Source organism: Uloborus diversus, chromosome 1 (assembly GCF_026930045.1).
Source record: "Uloborus diversus isolate 005 chromosome 1, Udiv.v.3.1, whole genome shotgun sequence".
NCBI classification, from domain to species: Eukaryota; Metazoa; Arthropoda; class Arachnida; order Araneae; family Uloboridae; genus Uloborus; species Uloborus diversus.
The window spans coordinates 236,827,987-236,853,990 of record NC_072731.1 but is presented as its reverse complement, the minus strand read 5'-3'; the positions used below and the strand labels follow the sequence as shown (position 1 = coordinate 236,853,990).

Sequence of the window (26,004 nt, the reverse complement as noted above, 5' to 3'; positions counted from 1 at the left end):
AAACTAATTAGAAAGTTAGAATTTCGGCTTCAAAGTGCACGTCTTCGAAGTATGTTTGATTTTTTGTGCCAAGTTTCAGAGCTGCAGGTGCTATGGGGCATCTAGCCATCGGGTACAAAGAAAGAAAGAAACAAAGAAACACCGTCTGCGTTTATATATAGATTAGCTTGAGGTTTGAGAAGTTTAAAGCCATGACCCCTGGTTTTTCCATCTGAGCAGAAATATAGCCCATGAACATCTTCTATTTCAATAACTAAAGCGATTAAATTAATAGTTAATTATTAACTGCCTCATGGATATTCACATGCAACTTGCACATTCCACAGAGAAACATTGATAATTAATAAAAATAAAGGACATCAAGTGAGTTTTTCCACCTTCCTTACATATTTTAATAACATACTTATCTGTTAAAAACAAACTGAAAAACAATTAAATGTACATATTAACACAGGAATCAAATACACATACGTTTTTTAAACTGTTTTGGTTGTGAAACACTGGGTTCAATAATTTCCTTCTTTTCATCAATAGCTTCCTTTTCATTACAATTTAATGAGTCTGAAAAAATAATACAGATTATTCAAAATCAGAAATGAATTTGACTACTTGCATGCAACAAAACAACTAATTACTCGACTTGAATCAGGGGTGCCCACCACCCTAAGGGCAAGGGTCCACCCTCTCAATATCGCGGAGACCTCTCCCCAAATGAGAAAAATACCCCTCAAAACACCCTCCTCCCGAAAAATTTCAACGGCACAGTCTGCGCCATGACTCCCCCCCCCCCCAGGTGGGCACTCCCGCTTGAATACAAAGCCACAAGTGCAGCCTAAGTCAATTCATGAAACGAAGAATAGCTAATTCAGGGGTGCTAAGTTCTACAGGACAATGGTACACTCCCCCCCCCCCCCAAACTATAAATACTTCTCTAAGAAGGAGAGTCCTCCAAAAAACACAGAAAAATGTCCCCAAAAACACTCCTAAAAATTTCAGAGGCCCCATTTGGTGGGTATCCCTGGCACTAAATAGCAGAGATTTCAAAGATTCAATAATAATAATAATAATAAATAACAGAAAAAAAGCTGTCTTGTTCCGCCCCCAACCACCTGTTAAAGAGACATTTCAAACTAGAAGAAAGAAGGTAACTGAAACAATAAAACTTCTGGAAATCTTCAAGCGGTCATTATGCAAAAGTAACTAAACAATTCATTGACTCCATCAAAATAATAAAACAAATTTAGTGAATTAATAGCAAACTTATAATTCATTAAAATAGAAAAAAACATCAATACTGGAATACCTTTGTAACGCCGACCTATATAACGCCATTCTCTATAAACCGCACAACTTTTCAAAAGTAAACAAAAGCTTTGAAGTTAAAAATAATCTTCTGTTTTGTCTTGCAAACATAAACGAGCTGATGTGCGCATCACATGACTTCCTTTTACTCCAATTTAATGTCATTTCCACATTACTGGCAATTTTAATGTGATTCAATTACTCTCTAAATATCACCAACAGTGGCCAAATTAAAATCAGATTTTAAAAAAAAAAGCTAAATTTGTCGCCAAGTTGGCGACAAAACTTGGCGACCAAAAGACTGGCGATATATCGCCAAGTGTCCTCCAAATTTTAACACCACTTAAGTTTACATCGAAATTAACAATGATTTCCCCCAAAAAAGGGGCAAATGATCCCTTTAGAAACACCCGAATGCAACCAAAATTGGAGGTGCACAACTAGACCCCACTAAGAGTCTACGTACCAAATTTCAACTTTCTAGGACATACCGTTCTTGAGTTATGTGACATGCATACGCACATTCGCATACATACATACGTACAAACAGACGTCACAAGAAAACTCGTTGTAATTAACTCGGGAATCGTCAAAATGGATATTTCGCGTGTCTGTACGTTCTTAGGCACGTATCCACTTGTGGTCGAGTCGAAAAAAAGATTCAACATTCATTCGGGGGTGAGGAAAATGGAAATTAAGGTCGATTTTTGAGTGAAAATCTTTTCGCGAATACAATACTTCCTGTTTTGTAAAAGGAAGCAAAAATGTTAGGCAAATTAAATTTTGAAACGGTTTTTTATCATTCCATTTTAATTCAAAGCTTTTAAATGAAAATTAGTATTCACAGTAAAAGAAATACCAGATGGCTCTTGAAATTGCAGCTGTTATGCAAATCACGAGAAGCTAGCAGCAGAACTGCCCGATAATTCACTCTCTTTTGATTGTGAAACATATTTATTTGTGAATGAATAATTGTATAATTAGTTCTTTAATACTCATTGCAGATAAAACTTATCCTGAAGCTCTATTATATTGTTATGTATTTATGTTTGTAATCGTAATCGTATTTGTATGTGTAACTGTAACCGTAACTTCACTGTAGTTGGGCAGTCCTCAAAAAGTTCGATCGGCTTCGGCCGCGTGTGTGTGTGTACGTGTTAATAAATGTATCGTAATATACTTGCAAGCCTTGATCATTCGTCTGCTGCTAATGGATAGTGCTACACGCAATACACCCCGTACACAAAAATTTTGGCGACGAGGATGGGATGATGAATCATCGCGGAATCAGCAGAACGAACTTTTGTATTCTTTGTGAACAAAATCGAAACTGACGCCGATGCAATTCTGCATGTTCTGTAAGTTGTTTTCGCCTATATCAAGACCAATTGCATTAAAAGCATTTACGAGTGTTAATTTTTGAAACTGTGTGCAAAATTTTCGCCATCATGTCTACTATCGGAACTCTGGAACATTTTGACGTATCGAAACCTTTGTCGTGGGACTCTTACTACGAAAGATTGGAATGTTTCTTTGAAGCAAATTCTATTGAAAAAGATGAACAAAAACGTGCTGTATTCTTAAGCGTTTGTGGTCCTGACACATACTCTGTAATACGTTCCTTGGTATCACCGAGCAGGGGCGTAGCTAAGGGGGGGGTTTTGGGGACAAAACCCCCCCCCCCCCCCCCCGAAAAGTTACTCTCAAAAAAAAGAGAAAAAGAAGAGAGAAGAGAAAGAAAAAAAAAAGAAGAAAAGGAAAAAATTCCAAGCGATTATATATATATATATATATATATATATATATATATATATATATATATATATATATATATATATATATATATATATAAAATATATATATATAAAATATATATATATATAAAATATATATATATATATATAATATATATATATATATATATATATATATATATAATATATATATATATATATATATATATATATATATATATATATATATATATATAATATATATATATATATATATATATATATATATATATATATATATATATATATATAAAAGAAGTAACCCCCCCCCCCCCCGAAAGTCGGGTCTAGCTACGCCACTGTCACCGAGCGTCCCAACGAGTATCAAGTTCCCAGAATTGATCAAAACTGTTAAAGCTCATTTTTCGCCCAAACCATCCGAAATATTTCAGCGATATTTATTTTATCGTAGGAAACAACAAAACGAAGAAACAATTTCTTCATTTGTTTCTGAATTAAGAAGATTGGCAGAACATTGCAATTTCGGAGCATCGCTAGAAGTAATGTTAAGAGATAGATTGGTTTGTGGAATTAAAGATGAAAATCTACAACAAAGATTACTCTCTGAAACTTCTCTAACGTTTTCGGATGCCCTGGATAAAGCAATTGCAGCGGAAACTGCTAGTAGAAACGTAAAAGAAATACGAAATTCTGATTCGTTATCCGTGAAACCGATTCAAGTCAGGAATAACAACTCAACTCACAAGTGGAATCAGAAACAGAATGTAAACAAAGATCGTTCAAAATCGAAGAACTGTTCTGGCTGTGGGGGTAATCACCCTAGAATACAGTGTAAATTTAAAGATGCTGAATGCCATGTCTGTAAGAGGAAAAGACATATTGCAAGGGTATGTAGAAGTAAATCTAATAATTTTCCAAATAATAAGCAAGTGTTTAAGAAAAATTTTAACACTAATTCTGCAAATTTAATCGACACTGTTCCTGATGTTGAGTCTCTGCAGTTAAAATACTTATGTGTAAACAATGTTAACTGTTCAAAATTGAAAGCTACTGTTCATATAAATGAATCGCCAGTTATTATGGAAGTAGACTCGGGTGCTAAAGTTACAATTATTGATAATTTTACATTTACAGAACTGTTCCCTACTAATCCTCCGAGATTAGAAAATTGTCCTTACATAATTAGAGATTACAATAAGAATGCTGTCAAAATTTTAGGACAATGTGATGTTGACGTGCAATATTCATCTTTCAAAGGAAAACTTCCAATTTTAATTGCTAAGGAGCCTAGAGAAAGCTTGCTAGGCACAAATTGGTTTGAGCCATTGGGAATATGTTTAACTGGAGTTCATAGGATCAGTAACTTAACTCTGGACAGTGTGGTGGAAGAATTTTCAGACGTTTTCAAAGATGAGTTAGGGACTTACAAAGGTCAACCTATAACACTCAAATTAGATCCAATCTTTCGTCCAATCCAATTAAAAGCTAGAACGGTGCCATATGCACTAAAACAAAAAATTGAGAAGGAATTGCAACGATTGCAAGAACAAGGGGCAATTGAGCCGGTGGATTATGCAGAATGGACAACTCCTGTGGTCCCGATTCTAAAATCCAATGGAGAAATTCGACTTTGCGGTGATTATAAATGCACGTTAAACAGAGCTTTGGGTCAATACCCATATCCAGTTCCTGCTGTGAGTCAAGTGTTAGCTGAACTTGCAGGTAGTCGTTATTTCATCAAACTAGATCTTTCGCAAGCTTATGTACAACTCACCGTTGACGAAGACAGTGCTATGGCCCAGACAATCGTAACTCACAAGGGTGCATTTAAATGTAAACGCTTGCAATTTGGAATATCTTCTGCTCCCGGAATTTTTCAACAGTTCATTGAAAACATAAAAAGTAGTCGAAAACTTTGTACTGCATAGTGAATAAAATATGACAACGTATATAAAGTACAAATACAAAATGAAAAAAGGTTAAAAAACCAGCAAACAGCTGTTTCGGCACTCTAAAATACAAATGCCATCATCAGTGTAAATAAAAACGAAGAGAGGTTCAACCCGACTAAAACACAGTCGAGGCAAACATTGGAATGAGAGACGAGTTGTAAAAGATATGAGAGCAGTACCGGAAACGATGACGTCAGGGTTACGTCACGGACAAAAAATAAATCAAATAACAGACTTCCAAACATTAGGAAAAGGGGGAGTGCTAGACAAATCATTGACGATTAAATTAGCATTTTTCCATATGTAATATGACTCCCAAAAATCTAAATCATGAATGGACGAACACTCGTGAATAACTTTGGCGGAAGAAAAAATAAAATTATGGCCACAAGACCAACAATGTTGAGCAATAGAGGAGCGTTTGAGATCCTGTTTTTTGACGTAGTTTTCGTGTTCTTTTATCCGGAATTTGAGGGATCGTCGAGTCTGCCCAATGTAGGCTAATTTGCACTGGCAGGAAACACTATAAATGCCCCATTTGTCAAGGTTCTGAACAGGGTGTTTAAGCTGTGAAAATTTTAATTTATTAACAGGAGAAAAAGTGACGGAAAAATGAAACTTTTTTAAGATTTTGGCAATTTGTAGACTGATTTTAGGAAAAAAGGGTAAGACAACGGAACTCGAATAGTTCACAGGAGCAAGTGTTTGATTTTTGTTAGCTGAGCTACATAGCTTCTTATAAATGGTATCAATAATATCTGATGTGAATCCCCGATCAACCGCAATACCTCGTAGGTAATTCAGTTCTGATGAAAGTAAATTGGAATTTGAACAAATGGCTAAAGCACGGTAAATAAAAGATCTAAAAGCAGCCAATTTTTGTTTAGGAGGGTGAACGGATAACCTGTGGGGGGGAAGAGAAACAGCAAAGGGTTTACGGAAAACAGTAGTTGTAAACATATTGTTATGACGAGTGATGGACACATCAAGAAAAGAAAGATGATTTCCAGATTCCAATTCAACAGTAAATTGAATATGTGGGTCAATAGTATTTAGGATGGATAAAAGGTTAATTATCTTTTTATCCATCCTAAATACTATTGACCCACATATTCAATTTACTGTTGAATTGGAATCTGGAAATCATCTTTCTTTTCTTGATGTGTCCATCACTCGTCATAACAATATGTTTACAACTACTGTTTTCCGTAAACCCTTTGCTGTTTCTCTTCCCCCCCACAGGTTATCCGTTCACCCTCCTAAACAAAAATTGGCTGCTTTTAGATCTTTTATTTACCGTGCTTTAGCCATTTGTTCAAATTCCAATTTACTTTCATCAGAACTGAATTACCTACGAGGTATTGCGGTTGATCGGGGATTCACATCAGATATTATTGATACCATTTATAAGAAGCTATGTAGCTCAGCTAACAAAAATCAAACACTTGCTCCTGTGAACTATTCGAGTTCCGTTGTCTTACCCTTTTTTCCTAAAATCAGTCTACAAATTGCCAAAATCTTAAAAAAGTTTCATTTTTCCGTCACTTTTTCTCCTGTTAATAAATTAAAATTTTCACAGCTTAAACACCCTGTTCAGAACCTTGACAAATGGGGCATTTATAGTGTTTCCTGCCAGTGCAAATTAGCCTACATTGGGCAGACTCGACGATCCCTCAAATTCCGGATAAAAGAACACGAAAACTACGTCAAAAAACAGGATCTCAAACGCTCCTCTATTGCTCAACATTGTTGGTCTTGTGGCCATAATTTTATTTTTTCTTCCGCCAAAGTTATTCACGAGTGTTCGTCCATTCATGATTTAGATTTTTGGGAGTCATATTACATATGGAAAAATGCTAATTTAATCGTCAATGATTTGTCTAGCACTCCCCCTTTTCCTAATGTTTGGAAGTCTGTTATTTGATTTATTTTTTGTCCGTGACGTTTTCTCCTGAGTGCAACTGTCCTCTGTAGTTCTGACGTAACCCTGACGTCATCGTTTCCGGTACTGCTCTCATATCTTTTACAACTCGTCTCTCATTCCAATGTTTGCCTCGACTGTGTTTTAGTCGGGTTGAACCTCTCTTCGTTTTTATTTGCACTGATGATGGCATTTGTATTTTAGAGTGCCGAAACAGCTGTTTGCTGGTTTTTTAACCTTTTTTCATTTTGTATTTGTACTTTATATACGTTGTCATATTTTATTCACAGTTCATTGAAAGGCTGTTATCGAGTATTCCAGGCGTGCTGCCGTATTTTGATGATGTTTTAATAAAAGGATCAACTATGGAAGAACTTACAGAAAGATTCAGGCAAGTTTTAAAGAAGTTTTCAGAATCTGGCTTAAGACTCAACAAAGAAAAGTGCATCATCGGAGCTTCAAGTATTCAATATTTGGGATTTCACATTGATAAAGATGGAATTAAGCCAACCAAACACAAGGTTGATGCTATTCGCAATGCTCCAACTCCCAAGTCCAAGGAAGAGCTTCAAGCATTTTTAGGACTTTTAAACTTTTATCATGTGTTTTTGAAAAACAAGGCTGACATAGCCGAACCACTTCATCGTCTCTTAGACAAGGATGCTCACTGGACGTGGACAAACACTCATCAGTCTGCATTTGAAAAGATAAAGCGACTCCTGTCGGCGGAAACTCTACTTACTCATTTTGACGAAAAGAAGCCCATCATTTTAACTTGTGACGCATCTCAATTTGGAATCGGAGCTGTGTTAAGTCATCAACTAGAAGATGACACAGAAGCTCCAATAGCATATTATTCACGAACGATGAATAAAACAGAACGTCAATATGCACAAATCGACAAAGAAGCATTGGCTATTATTCAAGGTGTAAAGAAGTTCCATAACTTCTTATTTGGACAGAAATTTGAAATTCGCAGTGATCACAAACCGTTGCTAGGACTTTTAGCTCCGAACAAACCTATACCTTCAATGCTCTCTCCAAGAATGCAGAGATGGTCGATCATGTTAAGTTCATATGATTACAATTTAGTCTATAAACCAGGAAATGAAATAACCAACGCTGACGGTCTAAGTCGCCTTCCACAGCCAATGTCGTCCAACGAAGAAAATTCTCCAATGGAAATTTTGTTGTTGGAAGCTTTGAAGAAGCCGCTTTTAAAATGTGCTGATTTAGCTCGTCTTACGGCCCTAGATCCCATATTATCTCGAGTTCTCAACTGGACATGGAGGGGATGGCCCGAACGAAATCCCGATAAGGTATTTGAACCGTTTTACACAAGAAAGTTAGAACTGTCTGTACACAAAGGTTGCTTGCTATGGGGAGCAAGGGTAATTATTCCAAAAAAAGCTCAAGCTGACCTGTTGGGAATATTACATAATACTCATCAGGGTATTGTTAAAACTAAAGCTCTTGCTAGAAGCTATGTCTGGTGGCCTGGCATCGACAAAGATCTAGAAAAGGTGGTCAACTCATGTGAAACGTGTCAACAGACAAGAAATGTATCTCCAAAAACGGTTATTCCATGGGAAAACACGAAGACTCCATGGGCTCGAATCCACATCGACCATGCGGGTCCATTTCAAAATTCGTTATTTCTTATTGTTGTTGACTCATTTTCTAAGTGGTTGGAAGTAGTGCGGGTTCCTTCCACCGAGTCCGCCGCAACGATAAATGCATTAAGAAAATTATTTGCTACTCATGGTATACCCAATATACTAGTCTCGGATAATGGTCCATCCTTCACTTCTGAAGCATTTCAAGATTTTTTGGTTAGGAATGGTATTAAATTTGTTCCTACTGCACCGCATCATCCATCTTCAAATGGACAGGCGGAACACATGGTGCAGACGACTAAGAATGCCTTAAAGAGAATTATTACAGGAAATTGGGAATACAGACTTGCAGCATTCTTACTTTCTCAACACGCGACACCAAATTCTACTACAGGCGTGTCTCCTGCAGAGCTGCTGATGAATCGAAGATTAAAAACTTGTCTTGACAAATTGCATCCTGACTTATCAGAAACCATTAACACTAAACAAGAACGGGACAACTTAAATAATCGCACAAGGGTAAAAATGTTCGCTCCCTTAGAAGCCGTTTATGCACTAGGGTTCCCTCCTCATCGGAAGTGGGTTCCCGCTACAGTTACAGAAGTTCTTGGTATGACTACATACCTAGTACAAACGGATGAGGGCATGGTCTGGCGAAGACATGTTGATCAACTAAGGAGCCGGGTTGTTCCGACTTCTCAGTCGGATATTTCTGATAATTCCGATGAAATCTACTCGGATATTCTACCGAGATCACCAGTGCGAGCTCAGTCTCCAGGTTCTTCTCAGGACTCTCCTACAATGTCTGATGATTTGCCTTTAGTAGGTGATGTCGACAACGGCCCAGTGCAGTCTTCGACTAATGATGATCCTGGCGCAGTGACTGCAAGCGGCCCCGGTCCTGGGCTACAGTCTCAGAGGCCTGTTAGGAACAGGCGTCCACCAGAATGGTTTAAAGACTATAAAACTTAGGGGGGAGGAATGTTATGTATTTATGTTTGTAATCGTAATCGTATTTGTATGTGTAACTGTAACCGTAACTTCACTGTAGTTGGGCAGTCCTCAAAAAGTTCGATCGGCTTCGGCCGCGTGTGTGTGTACGTGTTAATAAATGTATCCTAATATACTTGCAAGCCTTGATCATTCGTCTGCTGCTAATGGATAGTGCTACACGCAATACACCCCGTACACAAAATATATAGATATATTTTGAATAATAGTTCCAAAATTTGTGAAACGACCTATGTATAACGTCAAAACCTATATAACGCAATTAATAGCTCTGTCCCAAGGTGTTCGTTATAACGGTCTTCTACTGTAAGAAGATGTAGTTTAAAACAGTACCTTATTAACAAAAGAAAGAAAGAAAACAAGCAACAAGTTCTTTTTTTTTTTTTGTCATTTGTTACTCCCTCCCCCACATAATTAGTCATGCCCACTCCCAGCCCCCAATGATTGTCTGAATCTACCTCTGGATAAATAAACAGATGATTGATGGGACTGAAAGATTTGATTTAGTGACTACATGAACGAATGGTCGTTTGATTGATGAAACAATTGATTATATTTTATACATTAAATTAATACATTCAATTCAATAAATCAACCATATTCATTTGATCAATCACGTTCGTTCGATCAATTAGTCACATTCATTCAAGCAATAATACACGTTCGTTCAATCAATCAATAACATTCGCATTATCAATCATGTTCTCTTAATTGATCACTTTCAATCAATCAATCAATCATTTTTGTGCGGTCAAACAATCATATTCATTTAATCTTTTATTTTCTCCAAGCATTCGTTGTTCAATTGCCGCCATTATTAGTACATTTAAGCAATCAAATTATTTCAATGAAGAAATTAACCAGTCAAATCAAACCTAATTCAACACACTTAAAATACACCGCCAGCTCAGTCATTCCATCCAAGGACTGCAGTTTCGTGCTTATTAGCACTCGTCAGCCCGGAGTAGGAAGTAACTGAGCTGGAGGTGGAAAACCTCTTAAGGAAGCCAAGAGAGCCAACAAAACTTGTAGCTAATATAGAATTAGCACATGCCAGACGACTGACCGAAACAATATTTCGGTTTAACTCGAAGATTGAAGGCAAGGCATGGTATTTCATTCAACATCTTTTGCTAAAAACTTAAGAAAATAAATAAACAAATTCAAAAAAACATTATTTTCCTCCATATTTTAAATAACTAAATTTTTTATTACTACTTTTTCAATTCAAATTACGTTTTCTGTTTGGCATAAAAAGATAAATAGTAGCATAAAAAGGCGACCAGTTTCAGTAATGAAAGCTACTTGATTCCTAAAATAAAATCAATTATTAATTTAAAATTCAATCCCCTTACCTGTTTCTTCATCGACATCAGTTTCTTTTTTCACAATACTCATATCAATTGAATCAATTTCATCATCAGAATCTTCGAATGTTAAGTCAATTTCATTAATTCCATTTGAGTTAATTCCATGTAATTTGAGCTCTTTGTGCAAGGAGAAATCATTATCTTCTTCCACTTCAATATCCATCTCAGCAACAACACCATCAACAGTAAAATACGAAAACTGGGATTCTTTTTGGTTAGAATCATCACTTCCTTTCATTTTCAGCTCAACTTCTTTTGTTTTCAATGCATTTTCTTTCATTTTCAATTCGTTTTCTTTCATTTTTAATTCATTCTCTTTGGTTCTTAATTCGTTTTCTTTCATTTTCAGTTCATCTTCTTTCATTTTTAATTCTTGTTCAATCCTCAATTTTTCTCTTAATTTGAATTCATCATCTTTTTCTTTGAACTCAATTTTTTTAACTTGTTCTTCATTACCTTTTTCTTTTGAATCAAATTCTTTTATTTCCATCTCATCATCTTCTTCAAAATCAACTTCTTTTGTTTCCATCGCATCTTCTTCAGAATCAACTTCTTTTGTTTCCATCGCATCTTCTTCAAAATCAACTTCTTTTGTTTCCATCGCATCTTCTTCAAAATCAACTTCTTTTGTTTCCACCGCATCCTCTTCTTCAAAATCAACTTCTTTTGTTTCTATCGCATCCTCTTCGTCGGAATCAATTTCTTTAGTTTCCAGATCATCTTTTTCTTGTAGCTTAGTTTTCTTTAATATTACATGCTCTGTTTCTGTTTCGAGTTGAACTTCTGTCGTATAATCGACTTTTGATCCTACCTCATCTTTCGTTTTTGACTCACCTTCCTTTACTTTTAGCTGAGTCTTTTTACCTTTTAGTTGTAAACCTTCTTTTACTAATAATCCATCTTCTTCATCTTCTTTTAAATCGCTCCCTTTCTTCAATTTTAATTCTTCAACTATGCATTTTAATTCATCATAATCTTGCATTTTTAATTCATCATCACCTTTCATTTTTAAATCATCTTCTTTTAATTTCAATACATCTTCTGTCTCATTTAATTCAGCATTTTTTATAATTTCATCTTCTGAATCAGACGCCATGTTCTCTAAAAGAAAATGAAGTTAAATTAGAAATACTGTTATTCTAATAACTCCTATAGTCCTATATTTATAATGAAAAATACGTTTGAAAACTTTTTAGCCCGCCACAGCTGCTGACGCTGCTTTAAAAGGCTGTTTTAAAGCTTTTATAATTCTATATATACATATATATATATATTAAAATGCAGTGGCATACTTAGCATGGGTGACACCCGAGGACGTAATTTTTGGTGAAATTCCCCCCCCCCCTTACAAACGGAAATAAATAAATAAATAAAAATAAAACATGTAATTTATGCAATTTTCAGAAATTTTAAGCGGGCTAATGTACGAAAAAAAAGTGCAGAAGAGAGGTCGGGGGTCCCCCTACCACACTTTTTTTTTTTTTTTTTCAAATTTGTAGTCTTAAAAATGCATTTTAGCTTCATTTTTTTCGAAAAATTGCATTTCCACTTAGGGTGTCATCCCCAGACGGGTGACACTCGGGGTGGAATTTCCCCTGTGAAGGACGCTCTTTCGGATTTTTTTTTTAACTTGGAGCTTTAAAACGCGGTTTTGGAAGATCTTTAGTTATTGTACGCGGGAGGAGAAGTTCAGTGACCTTCCACAAACAATTTTTCGAAATTAAAGTTCAGAAAATTTTAGATAATCTTCAACTATGTTCAGGTGAAAATGGTTGTTCAGGGGCATCCCTTGGAAACATTTCCAAAATTGTAGTTCTCAAAACGCAGTTTTATACAATCTTTGCAGATGTCAGTGAGAAATAAGATTCCGGTTCGCGCCCCTCAAAATGTTCGAGGTTGTGAAGTGTTAAAAACGCGATTGTAGGCCATCTTTGATAACGTTAGGCAGTTATCCGAAATTGAAGCTCAAAATGCAGTTGCAGCCAACATTCGATGACGTTAGGAGACGGAATTTTCGGAAGAATCTCAAGAAATTTTTCTGACTTGAAGTTTTAAAAAGTTTTAGATGACTCGTAATGATAGGAGTGTTGGCCTAGCGCCCCTTATATAATAATTAATGAATTCATCTCACCACTTATCCCACCATAATATCAGTCACTTGCCTAATCATTGAGAAATTTTCAACGATGTTTTTCTTTCTTCTAATGCGGACGCCTGATGACGTATCTCGCACGTGCAGTCGCCGATCTATGACATCACGACCTTCACGTAATCGGTGATGCATCGTAACAGATCGGCACATGCCTGATGCTCATTGGCCAGGTACTATGCTGGCGTGTATCAGGTGATTTGGCGTCCGCATGCAAATGAGTTAACTTACGATAAAAGGAAATGTTTCGAGTAGAAAGGGGACTTCTTCGGTGTTTTCTCTCTGGCAGGTTGACTCGAGCTCCCGTTTGCTTTTATGCAACGATGCGGATTCTTTTTAATAGATATATAATAGATTGATATAGCTCAGCTCTAGTTCGCGTTGTTTCAAATGTTTTTAATTTTATTTAACTAACTTTACTAAATGACCAAATAAATTTGGTTTTTATTTTTAAGTTGTCTTCAATTATTTTTTAATCATGCATTTCTAGTCATACATTTAATTAGGTTATTGCATTTAGAGATTATTAGTCTTGAGCATTCTCTTGCTCATTAAAAGGTTATGGGCCACCAGGACTCTGTTTTCGATGGCCTATATTTTCAGTAGGACTGGAGATGGAAATGATGTTTTTGACGTCTGTGATAATTTTCGATGGGGGGGCCGTATAGAAGATTTTTTTTCGACAAGAGCATACTGATGATAAATATTAGATTATTAGTGCTCATTGATATTGTCTTCCGACTTTCTGTCGAAATAATGGCGAATCCCCAGATAACTATTGAGAAATTAAATGGCACAAATTATGTGTCATGGGCAGCAGATATGAAATTTGTCCTGATGGAGAAAAACGCCTGGGACATTGTAACTGGTTAGGAAACAGTGCCAGTAGTCTCTAAAGATTCAGGATTTACTGAGAGAGACGTTCGTGAGTTTTTGGCCAGAGAACGAGCGGCATTATCTTTAATATATTTGTTTGTAGACAACGAATTCAAAAGGATAATAGAGCATTGTGAGTCGCCAGAAAAATCATGGGAATGTCTAAAAGCACACTTTTATCCTGATAACAGGTGTGTGCATATGAGAACTTTTACTGAGTTAACAAACTGTCGAATTGAGCAAGGCGAATCCATAAATCTCTTCGCATCAAGAATTCGTCGAATTTATGACAGGATAAAGGGAATCGACAAGAATTTTTCGGAGTCATACTTAAATTTTCAAGTTTTGAGACATCTTCCATCGGAATATGACAGCATTTGCCAATCAATTTTGAGAAAGAAACCCGAGGATTTTTCTTTTGATGCGATAGTACAGGACTTAATTTCTGAAGAGAGCAGATTAAAGCTGAAGGACGAGGATAATATTAGCGCCAACTACGTTGCTCCAAAAGAAAAAAGATCGTGTTATAATTGCGGACGTACAGGCCACATCCGCAAAGAGAGGAACCGCGGAGGAAGTCCATCCACAAGCTCCAAGAAGTCAAGTTATGGCCAGAGGAGGTCAAGAGGAAGAAACAGGAACCAGTATACCAGAAGAGGCAGCTCCTCATCGCCGAAAAAGTGTGAGTACCCTTCCAAAACATTTTTTATTTCGGAAGCGAACTTTAACGAGATAGACTGTAATCCTTCATCATGGGCATTTGATTCGGCGGCCAGCCATCACTTTGCAAATAATAAGAACTTTTTCCATAAATATGAACCTGTAAATGATCGAAAGATGGCCGTAGCAGTCCAAAATCATGTTTTTCCAATTGAGGGGGTTGGAGAGATAAAGTTAAAGTTCGGTCCTAAGACAAATTAATTTAGTAAATGTGATGTATTCGCCGCATTTGCGAAGAAATTTACTGTCTGGTCCCAGATTTGACCAAGCGGGAGCATGTTTTAAAGGGGGAAAAGGTTTGGTAACTGTATCAGATAATGGTGAAACAATTTTTAAAGCTAAACTATCTAATGGCATTTATTTTGTTAACCCAAAGGTAATTTCAAAAAATGTACATAAAAATGTTAATTATGCAGCTTGTAGTACTGAAAGCTTAGAATTATGGCACAAAAGATTTGCTCATGTAAATGTCGATAATATAAAGAAAACTGCTGAATATAAATGTACTAGGGGTCTACCAGTTTTTAAAAATGATAAAGTAAATTGTGAAGATTGTAAATTAGGAAAGTTCAGACGCGTATCTTTCAAACCAATGGACGAAATTCGATCAAAGAAACCTTTAGAATTAATTTATAGTGACATTTGGGGGCCATCGAGTATTGAAGGTAGAAGAGGTGAACGATACTTTCTTTCAGTTGTTGACGATTATTCCCGTAGAACGTCATTGTACCCATTGAAAAATAAAAATCAGGCAGCAGAAATTCTCATTAATCATATTAAAAGGGCAGAGAGATTTCTGGGAACAAAGCTGAAAGCAATAAGAACTGACAATGGAGGGGAATTTTCAAATACAATTTTAAGTAAATTTTGTCAAAATGAAGGAATAAAACATGAATTCACTAATAGTTATACCCCTGAGCAAAACGGGGCGGCTGAAGTATTTAACAGAACTGTGGCAGATGGTACTAGGGTAATTTTAGAAGAGAGTGGTATAGGTAAAAACTTTTGGCCTGAAGCCATGTTGTATTTCACGTACACCTGGAACCGCGTATGTCATAGAGATCAAAAACTAACTCCTTTTGAGCTATATGGGAGAAAATCACCCTCAATCAGACATTTGAAACCATTTGGATGCGTAGCCTACGTTGGTGTGCCGAAGCAACGTCGGCAAAAGCTTGATCTTAAAGCCCAAAAAGGGATTTTAATTGGGTATGCATTTCGGACAAAAGGGTATCGAATCTGGATTCCAGAAAATGATAAAATTATAGAGACCATAAATGTCAGATTTAATGAGGGAAAATTTTTCAAAGACGAATTTGAGTCTAAACGCAGTGGAGTCGTGATGGGCACCATACAATGGTTAAATGTACCAAAATCAGATGAAGATGAAATTCCTGATGAGGAAATCTTAAAAATTCCTGAACTACCACCTGTTCATTCAGAAACGGAAGAATCAGATAGGGGGGAAACTGAATCATCAGATGATGAAAGTGATAAATGTTTAAAATTAACAAAATGGGAAAGAAAAGTCGTACCAAGACCCGATGGGTCTCGTAACGATATCTATTATTTTGAAAAAGGAACCAACAAACGATTGAGATCAATTTATGATGTAAAGAAATATTGCAGAAAAAATAATATTGTTTATCAACCAGACATATTTTGCTTTAAAGGTAAAAATACTACTGAAGGAGAGATTGATAACTCTGTAAACAGCAACGTAATTAATGAATTTTCTCAAGCATGACTAGGACATCAAATCATTATTCCTAACACTTACAAACAAGCCCTTAAATCGCGGGAAAAAGACAATTGGATAAGTTCAATGCGGGAAGAATTAAAAGTGATGCAAGATCGCAAAGTGTGGAATCTTGTCGAATTACCGCATGATTCTACTCCAATTGGTTCTCGCTGGGTTTTTACAGTCAAAAGAAATGAAAATGGGGAAATTTTGAGATACAAAAGTCGCCTAGTAGCTTTAGGGAGTTCTCAATTGAAATATGAGAGTTATGATCTTACGTACTCGCCAGTTGTAAATTTCAGCATTATAAGATTTTTCTTTTCTCTTTTGGTGGTAAAATTAAACTGGGTAAACATCCAATGTGATGTGAAAAATGCTTACCTTTATGCACCTATTTCAGAACCAATTTATATGAAACAACCACCTGGTTTTGTAGAAAAGGGGATGGAAAATTTATATTGTAAACTAAATAAAGCAATTTACGGACTCCACCAAAGTGGACGATTGTGGTTTTACGAAATAGCAGAAAAATTGATTTCAATAGGTTTTTGTAAATTTGAATGGTGTAACTGTGTCTATATTTATAAATCTTCTGTAATTTTACTTTTGTATGTAGATGACATTGTTTTATTTGGAAAGAGTCAAAATGATATACAAACTATTTTAGAAATGTTACAAAAATACTTTGATTTAAAAATTTTAGGTAAAACTAAAAAATTACTAGGCGTGGAATTTGAGGAGGATTTGAATTGTTTTTCATTAAGTCAAATTGGCTATATTGAAGAAATTTATGAACGTTTTGAGAAATTCAATATCCCTATCTCCTCATTGCCGATAAGTAAAGGTATTATATACACTAAACTAGATTGTCCAAATAACGAGCAAGATGTACAAGATATGTCAAAAATACCGTACAGGAATTTGTTAGGTTGTCTTTCGTTTCTAGCAAACAGAACAAGACCAGACATTAGTTACGCTACAAACATTTTTAGCCAATTCCAAAATAACCCCGGTATAAAGCATTGGGATGGTTTATTAAAATTATTAGGCTATGTTTCTAAAACTAAAAATTACAAACTTAAATTACAATGCAATGAAATTCAAGTTGTAACATATTCTGATGCAGATTTCGCCTCTAACAGAGACGATAGAACTTCACTCGGAGGTCAGATTGTTTTCATTAACAAATCGCCGATTTCGTGGCGAACATTTAAACAAAAGTGCATTAGTTTATCAACGATGGAATCAGAGTTCATTGCAATGACAGAGGCCGGCAAAGAACTTCTTTGGTTTGATAGAATCATTGATGAATGTGTTAATAAGGGGGTAATTAACAAGGAACACAAAATTAAATCTGTATTAAAAGTTGATAATCAAGCTACAATAGATTTTGTGAGATCACCAATCGAAAATTATAGGACAAAACATATTGATATAAAGCTTTTTTATATACGCGATTTAATTTTGTTGAATTATTATTTTTAAATACTCTCACTATCACTAGATGGCAGCACTGCTGCACTGTATTTATGTCTTACATTGAATAAAACTTTAGTTCTCTTCTGGCTCTCATGATGGTTGCATGTGTATGCTGTTGCAAAGTGGTAAGCCTTTCATACAAATCTCAGGTATGAGTTTTTGATTATTTTAACAGGTTATGGGCCCAGAGTATTCTGTGAAATGCATAAGGGGAACCAATCAATTTTAATTTTGAGAAAATTTCATAATTAAAAAAAATATATATACACCACATGGCAATTGCTAGGCCTAATGACAAAATGCTCATAACTTGTGTTAAGTACTAATCTTATTTAATCTGTTTATTGAGTAAATTTTTATAGCATGTAACTGGATAAATATATAATTTCAGATAAAATTTTTTTGAAATAAATATTTAGTTTATGTAATTTTGTAGATAAAATTAACAAAATCATAAAACAAAAATGCCTGGAGGTGATAACTTTACTCACAAACAATTAATAGGTAGAGCAAATTATTTAGACTGGAAATTTGCCATGAAAATGCATTTAATTAAAAAGGATTTATGGGCATATGTTGAGGGAACTGATCGTGATGCAGCAAAAGATGCCAAAGCCTTGTCATATATAGTAGAAGGAGTCAATGAAACTATTTTTAATGACATAAGGGAATGTACTAGCGGTAAGGAGGCATGGGATATATTGGCCGACACTTATGACGATAAAGGGATTACCAGAAAAGTTTCGGTAATTAAGGAATTAGTCAACACACGATTTACCGACTGTAGAGATATGTCTGAATACTTGCATAAAATGATTTCAGCATATCAACAGCTAAAATCAACCGGTAGCAAACCTGATGAAGAGTTGGTTGCTGGAATAATTTTGGCCAATTTGCCTGACCGGTTTGATCCCCTGATAATGGCATTAAAGAATTGTGGGGAAGCAATCACTGTAGATAATGTTCGGACCCGCCTAATGGCTGAAGATACTAAAACTTTTGATGAGAGCAGGGAGAAAGCATTTGTACATGAAAAGTTTAAGGGAAAAGGTCAGTTTAAGGGTAAATGCTTCAAGTGTAATTTATTTGGGCATAAAAGTGCTGATTGTAATAGGCCACCAAGTAATAAGGGTGGGTCAGGAGACAAATTTGGGAAAAGATCGGGGACAAATTCAAAATTTACACGTAAAGAGGAAGCTTATGTAGCCGAAATGTATGTTGCAGGTACAAATCCTGATGTAAATGTTTGGTACATGGACTCTTGTGCATCTTATCACATGACTCCACATAAAGACCTAATTAACGATTATTGCAAACCTAGTATTCGTCACATAAAAACAGGTAGCTCCATTATTGAAGTCGCAGGGGAAGGGAGAGTAACTTTACTTTTATCCAGAAATGGAGAAAATGCAAGTGTGTCCTTCAGTAATGTTTTGCATGTGCCAAAGTTAACTGCAAACTTGCTTTCAATTAAGTATCTAAATAGCACTTTTGGAATGGTTACTACTTTTACTGGAGAAAGATGTTATGTTTATAAAGATGATCATTTAGTTGCTAGTGGAACAGGTATAAAAAATAATCTGTATTCGCTTGACCTAAGCAGTGAAATGGCTTTAATTAGTAGTGAAGGTGTATCAAATGAATTGTTACATAAAAGGTTAAGTCATTTAAGCATAGGAGGGATGATAAGACTAAATGATATGGTTGAGGGTTTTACATTTAATGGTAAATTATTAGATTGTGTCTCATGCATAAAAGGGAAAATGCATAGGCAACCATTTCCAAAAGGAAAGGCTAAACGGGCAAAGGAATTGTTAGGTATAGTGCACAGCGACCTTTGTGGGCCGATGGGTGTTTCATCCATAGGAGGAGCTCGGTACTTTATAAGTTTCATCGATGATTTTTCTCGAATGACGTTTATTTATTTCTTAAAGAATAAGTGTGAAGTCTTTGGAAAGTTCAAAGAATTTCAAGCTTTTGCTGAAAGGCAAACTGGGAAGTCGATTAAAGTGTTACGTTCTGATAACGGAACAGAGTATGTTAATAGTGAAATGGATAGTTACCTAATATCTGAAGGGGTTCACCATCAGAAATCCATTTCGTATACTCCGGAGCAAATGGGGGTCGCAGAGAGAAACAATAGGACTCTAGTGGAACGGGCAAGGTCTTTGTTAGCAGATGCTAACCTCAAGAAAAAGTATTGGGCAGAAGCTGTTCAAACAGCAAATCACTGCAAAAATGTATCTCCTACAATAGCTGTTTCTCGTATGACACCTTATGAAAAATGGTATGGGGAAAAGCCAAATTTAGAGTATTTAAGGGTATTTGGCTGTCGCGCATTTGCACATTCCGAAGCAAAAGCGATCAAAGTGGGATGTTAAAGCAAAAGAGTTGATGTTTGTGGGTTATTGCCAGGATAGAAAAGGATATCGTCTCATCGATCCAATCAGTTATGACATTGTAAATGCTCGCGATGTTCATTTTTTAGAAAACGATATGTTTTTTAGGCAAAATTGTTCTTCAGATTTTTATGATGATTCCTCATTTAGTGGGAGTGCAGTTAAAGGTAACTCGTCTGATGATGAGGATGAAACTATTAAACATGAGAATGACCATAATGAGCTCGACAATGATAATTTAAGAAATGATAGTTTAGGAGATAGTGCAATTTCTGGAGATAGTAATGATGACAATAATAACGATGACGATAATAGTAATGATGCAGCTAATGATATGCCTATTCTAGCTCGACCTCAAAGAGAAGGTCGACTTCCAGATCGTTATGGAGAGTTTGTCACAAATACTAACCCACACTTGCAAATGCCTACTTTAACTCCCGCGTGTTATGTTCAAGCACTAGCCGCAATGCCAGTCGATTTATTTTCTGAACCTAAAACAATTGATGAGGCAGTGAATGGTCCTAACGCAACTCATTGGAAAGATTCTATTTTAGATACGATTGTAGGACATGTAAAAAATAAAACTTGGGATATAGTTGACAAACCTAAAAATAAAAACATCATAGACTGCAAATGGGTTTTTAAAATTAAGCATAATTCTAACGGTGAGGTAGACAGATTCAAAACACGCCTAGTAGCGAAAGGTTTTTCACAAATTGAAGGGATAGATTACAGTGAAACATTTTCCCCAGTTGTTCGATATGTTACATTAAGAGTTCTATTAGCATATGCAGCAATTTATGATTGGGAAATTGATCAAATGGATGCTGTTATGGCCTTTGTGCAGGGAAACCTCGATGAGGAAATTTACATGAAAATACCGGATGGTTTTGAAGAACATTACCAGAAAAATCTGGAAGGGAAGGTTTTGAAATTAAATAAAGCTTTGGATGGGTTAAAACAAAGTGGCAGGCTTTGGTATCAAGTGTTAGAAAAGGCATTGATAGAAATGGGATTAAAACAGAGCTCTTTTGACAGCTGTACATACATTAAAATTGATAAAAATAAAGATTTAGTGATAGTAACTATTTATGTTGATGATTTACTTATATTTAGCAACTCTATAAAACTTAAAAATTCAGTTAAAAAGCAGCTTATGCAAAGATTTGAGATGAAAGATTTGGGAAGAGCTGATTATTGCTTAGGCATTAAAATTAATCGTGATAGGGCAAATGGGTCCATAAGCCTTGATCAAACTCAGTACCTTGAGAATGTGCTTCAAAAATACTGTATGCACGAGTCCCATTCTGTTGCCACACCACTTGATTTAAATCAAAAACTTGCTAAGAGCCAATCACCGGAATCAGTGAAGGAACCTAAAATAAATGTTCCGTATCAAGCAGCCGTAGGGAGCTTGCTTTATGCCGCTCAAGCAACAAGGCCAGATATTGCCCATGCTGTGAGCACTGTATGCCAGTTTTGTAGTGACCCTAGTAAAATCCATTGGACAGCCGTGAAGCGCATCATGCGTTACATCCGAGGGTCAACTCCAATGACTCTACAATATTCCCGAGAACAGCACTCTGAGATAATTGGTTTCTGTGACGCCAACTATGGAGGCGATATTGAGGATCGACGCTCCACAACAGGATACGTATTCTGCATTGGTGGTGGTGCTGTGTCCTGGAGCAGCAAACGACAACCTACAGTTGCCACCAGTACTACAGAAGCAGAGTACATGGCTCTGTCCGCAGCAGCTAAGGAAGGAATTTGGCTGAGAAAAATAGCGAGCGAATTAGGGATGTCTGATGCACCCATTGCAATATTTTCCGACAACAAGGGTGCAATTCAGCTAACCAAGGACAATATGTATCATGCACGATCGAAACATATTGATATACAACATCACTTTGTTCGCGAGGCTGTCACACTTCGAAAAATATCAGTCGAGAAAATTCACACAGATAAGATGTGCGCGGACTTTCTCACCAAAACTGTTAACAAACAAAAGCACGAATTCTGTGCGAATTCAATTGGACTTAAGCTATGATTTTTGACTTTATTGTGTTAAATATGTTTCCAATTTAAAAATCAAGTGGGGGTGTTGAAATATTATTTTTAAATACTCTCACTATCACTAGATGGCAGCACTGCTGCACTGTATTTATGTCTTACATTGAATAAAACTTTAGTTCTCTTCTGGCTCTCATGATGGTTGCATGTGTATGCTGTTGCAAAGTGGTAAGCCTTTCATACAAATCTCAGGTATGAGTTTTTGATTATTTTAACAAATTTATAAAGATATATTTGATGTTGAATTTGTTAGAAGTAAAAATAACATGTCTGATGTATTTACTAAGCCTTTGTCTCGATCTGAACTAATAAAGTTCAATGAAAATGTTTTTGTAATGTAATTGTTTTTGTGATATTTTTAGTAATTTAATTTTTTGAAAATGTAGTAATGTGGGAAAAGTAAACTATTTTTAACTATTGGGAACGGGTTAAAGTTATATGTATATTTTTTGCGTTTTACAGTTTATATTTGTACTGTTCAAATGTGTTTATACCAAGTATTTGTATACTCACCAAGGTTTTTCAATTTTTGCAGATTGAATGTGTTTATATGACATTGGACTGATTTTTTTTCGAACTTGTTACTGACTTGGAAAATGGAACAGTTTGAACGGACTGGAATCGGATTGAGTGATATTTTGTTATAAAAGAATTTGCTTGTTGTTGTATTTAACTAATCTACTAATCATGTTTATATTTATTCAAAATCTTTTTGTAAAACTAGAGCTGGTATTGAGATTTGTTAGGAAATGAATTATCTTTAAATGTATAAGAAAATAATGTTCATAAGATGGTGAGAGGGGGGGCATTGTTGGCCTAGCGCCCCTTATATAATAATTAATGAATTCATCTCACCACTTATCCCACCATAATATCAGTCACTTGCCTAATCATTGAGAAATTTTCAACGATGTTTTTCTTTCTTCTAATGCGGACGCCTGATGACGTATCTCGCACGTGCAGTCGCCGATCTATGACATCACGACCTTCACGTAATCGGTGATGCATCGTAACAGATCGGCACATGCCTGATGCTCATTGGCCAGGTACTATGCTGGCGTGTATCAGGTGATTTGGCGTCCGCATGCAAATGAGTTAACTTACGATAAAAGGAAATGTTTCGAGTAGAAAGGGGACTTCTTCGGTGTTTTCTCTCTGGCAGGTTGACTCGAGCTCCCGTTTGCTTTTATGCAACGATGCGGATTCTTTTTAATAGATATATAATAGATTGATATAGCTCAGCTCTAGTTCGCGTTGTTTCAGATGTTTTTAATTTTATTTAACTAACTTTACTAAATGACCAAATAAATTTGGTTTTTATTTTTAAGTTGTCTTCAACTATTTTTTAATCATGCATTTCTAGTCATACATTTAATTAGGTTATTGCATTTAGAGATTATTAGTCTTGAGCATTCTCTTGCTCATTAAGGAGGAGTGCGCGCGCGCGCGTGTGTGGGTGTGTTGCATTTTTGGAGGGGGGGGGAGCGGGTCGGCGGAGGTGCACTCCTGGAAGTTTTTTGAAATTAAAGTCGCGTAGCCACAAACACATACATAGTGTACATAGTATAAAATGAAGTCTCCAAAAAACGTCTGTTTGTTTGATTGCTCAAAATTCAAGAACTACTCGGCCGATTTCGCTGAAATTTTCACAGCATCTTTCTTTTGGCACCAGAAAGGTTTGCAGACCAGTTCGAAAAAAAAAAAAAATTCATCGAGTAGTTCTTTTTTTTAATTCCAATTTAGGCCCAATTTTCACATAAATTCCCGAATATAAGGGTGAAAAATTACTTACACATTTTAATGTTACATATCGTAGGAAAAGGCAGAATTTTCCGCGTTCTACGTAATCTGTTTCAATGCTCTAACTTTATTATGGCGGGAGTTATTTGCGTTTTTAGCTCGAATTTTTTTTAGGCTTAGCTGAAATTTAGGCATTACTTTCTTCATTAAATCTGTCAATAAGAAGTGAAGGAATTGTCCCACAGTTTCCTTTTTGAAACCAGTGGAAAAAGCGATATTTTTTACTCCAGATTCATCTCGACCTACAGTCGAAAAACTAAGCTTCTATCTCGAAAGGAAAAAATGTTATATGGCTTTTTAAATCGAGTTCAAAATAATCTCATTTCCATTCAAATTGTTAACCATTTTCTTTCGCATTTCAATTCCTTAAACTTATTTCATTTTATGTTTCCATGGTTACGTTTTTTAAGTCCATCTTTCTTAATTTAATTTCTTAAAAGTATTTTAATATCTGTCGTCACCAACAGATTTCGACATAATTAAAGTTTGATATCAATCTTTTAATGAATTATCGAAAAAACAGTCAATTTAAAAGTGGTAGAAAATTTGACAATAAGGTGAAATGAAAAATACTACACAAACTTAAGTCATTTTATAAAGAAAATATTTTAATTGCCGTGTGAAGTGCTAAAAAAATATGTTATTCGCAAACTTCAAAACCACATCGTGATGATTTTCTTGGTGCAAATAAATCCATGAAAGGCTAGAGCAAAGTGATCAAAATTCTTAAAATCAATTAATAAAGAGAAAAACAATGCACAATATATATATATATATATATATATATATATATATATATATATATATATATATATATATATATATATATATATATATATATATATATATATATATATTAGCTTCCCAACTCCCATTCATCGCTGTCAAATATATTCATTTCCAGAATTGCGATAAATTAGTAAGAAATCAAATCGCATGCACCTTTTTTGCAACTGATCCCCGACTCTATTCCGTCTTTTGAGACTTTTTTCATTGAAAGAGACACACACACAAGGCTACTAAATTAAACGTACTTATTTTTTCTTCCAAAAATGTCATGTTCAAAAAAACAAAAAACAATAAAAAAAAATAAAAAAACCTACACGCCCCCCCCCCTTACCTGTGGACATCCCTTGTGCTACACAAAATCTAATGAGTTCAAACTCACAAAAATACTAAAACGTATCAACAGCCAAACGTACTTTCAGCTTCCAAAATTTCAGGAAATTTTCTGTTACCTCTATATAACAAAAACATATCAATTCATTTCACAAAGCTGATCCGTCATTTCGGAGCACTATTTTTTGAAGGATCTTAGATCCTCAGGAGTTGGATCTCAAAAGCTGAAAATTTGCATAGGTGATTAAAAAGTTTTTTTTTTTTTTTTTTTTTTTTTTTTTTTTTTTTTAATAATAATTTTTCAGCCCAAAATGTTTAGAGACGGCAGCCCCAAATTTTCGCAAATTTCGGATCACTAGAACACAGGAAGATTGCACATTTTAATTTAATTACTTTAGCAGTAGCGAAAAATCGCGATACGCTGTTAAAGCCCAACCGTAGGTCGCTCCTTTAGTATTACTTAAATTTTATCAGTATAAATTAGTCCAGTCATATTAGACATTAAAATCTCAAAGTGCGATGCAGTTCTGATTTTTTATTTTTGTTGTTTGGGCTAGTTAAGGCAGTGTAAATCTGAGTTTGCTGTTTTCAAAAACAAGTGCTCGCTGCGTAATTCGCGATAAAACAGCGAAATTTTCGGAAAGTTTTTGGTTTTTAATTCCTAACTCCTAAATTATGCAACTTTTTATACTAAATGTGTTTCTACCTTTTTAAAGTACATT

General features: G+C 35.4%; 1 protein-coding gene across 1 annotated transcript in view; it reads right to left on the bottom strand.

Annotated features, from left to right (window-relative positions):
• LOC129219439 (putative autophagy-related protein 11) overlaps positions 1-26,004 on the bottom strand; it is a 131,763-nt gene that overhangs the window by 62,572 nt on the left and 43,187 nt on the right. Inside the window, exons 2-3 of the mRNA XM_054853838.1 lie at positions 10,912-12,027; positions 472-561 (exon numbers count right to left, since the gene is read on the bottom strand). Of these exons, the coding sequence (XP_054709813.1) occupies positions 472-561; positions 10,912-12,022 (1,201 nt within the window). The 5' untranslated portion in view covers positions 12,023-12,027. The remainder of the gene's footprint in view (positions 1-471; positions 562-10,911; positions 12,028-26,004) is intronic.